At 46.2% G+C, this 4,610-nt stretch overlaps 1 protein-coding gene across 1 annotated transcript; it reads left to right on the top strand.

The window, feature by feature from the left end:
• The first annotated feature begins 2,371 nt into the window (after positions 1-2,371).
• Positions 2,372-3,124, top strand: LOC108537433 (peptidyl-prolyl cis-trans isomerase A). The gene has a single exon (XM_017884908.1). The coding sequence runs from the start codon at positions 2,420-2,422 to the stop codon at positions 2,915-2,917; it is 498 nt and encodes a 165-aa protein (XP_017740397.1). The 5' UTR covers positions 2,372-2,419; the 3' UTR covers positions 2,918-3,124.
• The last annotated feature ends 1,486 nt before the right edge of the window (positions 3,125-4,610 follow it).

Raw genomic sequence — 4,610 nt, forward strand, 5'->3', positions numbered from 1 at the left:
AGAACGACATCCGTGACTCAACAGAGACCTGCAGGCCCAGCAGCGCTAGTGGGCAGAAAGGGCAAGAATCTTAACATTGAATTCAGATCATTGTGCATTCATTTTCAAGTACTTCAGTAGGGACTACATTCATGAACACAAATTAAAACCCACATGCTGTTTTCAAAGCCTATTAAAACCATACACCTATTAACAAATAAGCTATTTAGTTCAACTCTGTTTCATTGGAAGTTGACACTGACTCCCCAGGTCTTGAATGTTTTAGATGCCACACTGGCATGCCATTAGGGGTTGTGACGAAAACACCAGACGACTCATTCTGGGAAGGGGAAGTTGAAGACTGAATGTGATCGTAATCTCTAAAACGGTAAGAGCAGTGGATAAAGTGTACATGTATTTATTTTTCAAATTCTGGAGGAGTTTCATAGGGAAGAAGCTTATGGAACCATTATCCCAAGAGGTGGTAGTGCCTGCAAAAGTAATTTCAAAGATTAAGATACTTGCGGAGATGAGAGTTATAATTGGCTATTAGAGAAAATGGAGTGCTTTGGGTGGCGCACCCCAGAGGCTGCTGTCAGGGCTGTACGTTTCCAGCTGCAGAGGCAGGGAGTCATACCTAGCGTGGCCCTTCTCATATCCTTGGGAGGCAGTTTGCTCCAAGAGATGCATCTTGCTTTCAGAACACATTCCCATTGACTATTTTTTTTTTTTTTTAAACACAAAACAATCATTTATTGTTGACTGGGCTCAGGAGGTGGTTCTCACTGGGGATCTCTTATGAGGTTACAATAAGACATTGATGGGAGCTGCAGTCATCTCAAAGGCTGTCTGTTGATGCTGTCTGTTTGCTAGGACCTCCACTGGGACTGAGGACTAGAACACATGCTCAGCCTCTCCATTGTTGCCTGGGTTTCTTCACAACATGGCAGCAAGGATTGAAGAGCAAGCGTCCCAAGGGAGAGCCAGGCTAAAGTACCTTTCATAGTCTAGCCTTGGAACACACACAGTGTCACTTGTGCTGTTTTCTGTTTTCTTCCTTAGAAATATGTCCCTAAGTCCAGCCTATATTCAAGACTAGGGGAATAGACTTCACCTTTTGAGGGGTGACCCATCAACTTGAAAAAAAAAAAAAAAACCTGGTTGTCATTTTGTCATTGTCACACATTGATAATAATTATACCTAACATTCCCCCCATTCCACCCATTCAATGAGTCAATCATTCAATCATTTAGCAAATACTTATTATTAGGCATTTCGTCCAGACTTACATCTGAATAGGGCTTCAAGATTTCCAGAGAAACTTCATATCCGGTATTTGACTCGGTGTTCTCAACAACCATACATGAAAGGCTAGGTGTGTTTAATTACTTCCACTTTTCAGATAAGGCAGTGAGAGGCTGGGAAACTCATCCAAAGTCTCTGAGCCGGTGTCTGGTCCAGAGGTCATTCAAACCCAAGTCTGTCCTGGAAGGGCATTCTTTCCACTCACCACCCAGAACACCGTCTTCCTCTTTCTCTCAAAATATCCAAGACTGGAGAGGAGGATAGACAGCCAGAGAGACTTGCTCTGAGGTACTATGGCTTTTGCATTGGGTGACCACATGTGAGATATTCGAGGCCTTTGAGGGTGAAAGGCAGTGCTATTAATAGTGACCCTGGGGTGACAGGCACGAACCAGGCATACTGGACATAGGGTCACTTCACCCACAAATGCTCAAATAACTAGAACCCAACTGTCTTGTGCTTTTCTGCCAAATCATGCCTTCTTTTTTTTAAACTTCCTACCTCTTTAAGCAAAACCAACAACTGCTATCAATGCCACAAGGATACGAGTGACACATCGCTCCCTAGGAGAAGGCATGAGGGCATCTATGTGCTCACATGCAATTGCTTGGCCGGCTCCTGGAACCTGCTCCATTCCATGTGAACTGAAAGGTTTGGGGTTGCTGGGCAGAGGCCTGCAAGGAGATGGTCCAGCCACCCCAGGCATCTCATTTCCCTCTTCTGCTGCATCACTGGTTGGCGAGGCAGTAAGACCACATTCTGGAGAGAGTGGCATTGAGGAGCCATGGAGTGAATACTGGGCATCGGTGTAGACCTTGCTGAGCAGAAATGGCTGGGCCTTTGTACCCCACCCACCTCAGTCACTGGGTGCTGGGTGTCCCAGGAAGGATGCAGCCTCCAGTGGCACAGACCTCTCTAGTCGAGGCAGATCCCGAAGGAGCTGAGAGCTGGCGACTTTGTGCTGACCATGCTTCCCACAGTCAGGCCCTAAGGCTTTCCTTCAAGGCGGACCTGGGTGGAGCATCTCATGCCCTATCAGGCTGTAGAAAAAACCAGAAAATAGAAAGAAAATGTCTATTTAAAATTAGAGGCTTTGCAGACGTTGCCGCCGAGGAAATTCTTGTAGTACTAGCCATGGTCAACCCTACCGTGTTCTTCGACATTGCCGTCGACGGCGAGCCCTTGGGCCGCGTCTCCTTCGAGCTGTTTGCAGACAAGGTTCCAAAGACAGCAGAAAATTTTCGTGCTCTGAGCACTGGAGAGAAAGGATTTGGTTATAAGGGTTCCTGCTTTCACAGAATTATTCCAGGGTTTATGTGTCAGGGTGGTGACTTCACACGCCATAATGGCACTGGTGGCAAGTCCATCTATGGGGAGAAATTTGAAGATGAGAACTTCATCCTAAAGCATACAGGTCCTGGCATCTTGTCCATGGCAAATGCTGGACCCAACACAAATGGTTCCCAGTTTTTCATCTGCACTGCCAAGACTGAGTGGTTGGATGGCAAGCATGTGGTCTTTGGCAAAGTGAAAGAAGGCATGAATATTGTGGAGGCCATGGAGCGCTTTGGGTCCAGGAATGGCAAGACCAGCAAGAAGATCACCATTGCTGACTGTGGACAACTCGAATAAGTTTGACTTGTGTTTTATCTTAACCACCAGACCATTCCTTCTGTAGCTCAGGAGAGCACCCCTCCACCCCATTTGCTCGCAGTATCCTAGAATCTTTGTGCTCTCGCTGCAGTTCCCTTTGGGTTCCATGTTTTCCTTGTTCTCTCCCATGCCTAGCTGGATTGCAGAGTTAAGTTTATGATTATGAAATAAAAACTAAATAACAAATAAAATAAAATAAAATAAAATAAAATAAAATAAAATAAAATTAGATATGGTCTCAGAATTTAAGGGACCCAGATCTGGTGTAGATTCTACCACTTGTTAGTTCGTGTGACCCTGGACGTGTCCTTTACCTTTCCTGGAACTCACTGTCCTCATCTATAAAAGTGAGACAGCTGAATTAGCGTTGGAGCTGGCCCGGCTCCACCCTGCTGTTTTGTAGTCATGAAGTCATTTCACGGGCTGGGCAGACTTCTCTCTCTGTTAGAGCGGGTTGGAGCAAGGCTTTCTGCTCTTGGTTGGGAATATTTGTTACAGGCTATTCAAAGTAAACTGGAATACCCCCCAGAGAATAACGTTTTAAAAGGAACTGCAGAAAAATTTATTGTGACAGGTAAGTGGCTAAAGAACAGAAAATCCCTAGGGAGTGATCAGATGCCACTTGTCACACTTGGAAAAGATTTAACCTATCCATTAATGGGAAAGAGTGAGTACAGTTGTGGCTAATAACTGCATTGTGCCGCACTTAGCATTTATGAGGAACGAATTGTGTTTTTCCTGTTCTTTGGATTTTACTTCCTTCCTGAGAACCCTTCACCAGCCTCTTCGGTGTCTTGTAAGCATCAACTTCAAATGGCATATTGGATGTGAAAGGTTTTTAGAAACTAATGAACTATCTGTAGCTTTCCATTACTCTTATCTCCTGTTCCAAGGTAATTAAAAGATGCCTGTGCCATTGAGTAATTTCAAACGTTTTGTCCAGTTATCTAATCTGCAGTGTTTATCTTCTCTGCATTGCTGAATACCTTCTTCTCTCCTGGTCGAATAAATCTTGGAGGCTTCACTTCTTCAGTAGATTGCTGACACCAGGATGGCAGGTCATCCTGGCCCCGTGAGTCCTCTGGGCAGTCAGGTATCAGCAGGGTGGAGTGGGAGCTTCAGTGACAGGTTGGCATCTTAGGACATTCCACCCCCAGGACTCCTTGCAGAATCGGTGGGACATAGAGTGAAAGTCAGGGACTTGGGGAGGTAGGAGTCTCTGCAGCTCGCAGATGCAGAGTTCTGTCTTCTTGTCATCTGCTGGAGAGAGATTCAGGGAGCCATAATTTCTGCCAGGTTGGGGAGCCCAGGTGCAGCCCCTTTGGGCAGCGGGGCCAACTCTGTGCTGCTAGTCTTCAGTGGTGAGGAAGGGACAAGGAGCCAAAGTAGGGGGGGCTTGTCCAGTTGGCAATGGTCACTTCTGGGCTACAGTTGAGGCAGCCCCTGAAGGGGCAGAGTTTTCTAGAGGTGACTTCCAAGGTAGGTTTTGAGGAAAGCAAGGGATCTTGAGGAATGGAGGGGAGTAGGGCACCATAAGGAAACACCAGTGCAGGACTCACATATGCTGGGAGATAGAGCTTGGCTGCCACCAGGGCCCGAATGGGGTTGGAAGGCAGATGCAGCAGAATGACCGTTAGTGATCAGATGTGCTTCCTCTCTGTTTTCTGCCAGG

The sequence above is a fragment of the Rhinopithecus bieti genome, unplaced genomic scaffold (genome assembly GCF_001698545.2).
Source record: "Rhinopithecus bieti isolate Rb0 unplaced genomic scaffold, ASM169854v2 scaffold_315, whole genome shotgun sequence".
Lineage (NCBI taxonomy): Eukaryota > Metazoa > Chordata > Mammalia > Primates > Cercopithecidae > Rhinopithecus > Rhinopithecus bieti.

Bases quoted from the DNA above. Each gene is read 5' to 3' on its own strand.
- LOC108537433 (XM_017884908.1), top strand. From the start codon at position 2,420: ATGGTCAACCCTACCGTGTTCTTCGACATTGCCGTCGACGGCGAGCCC.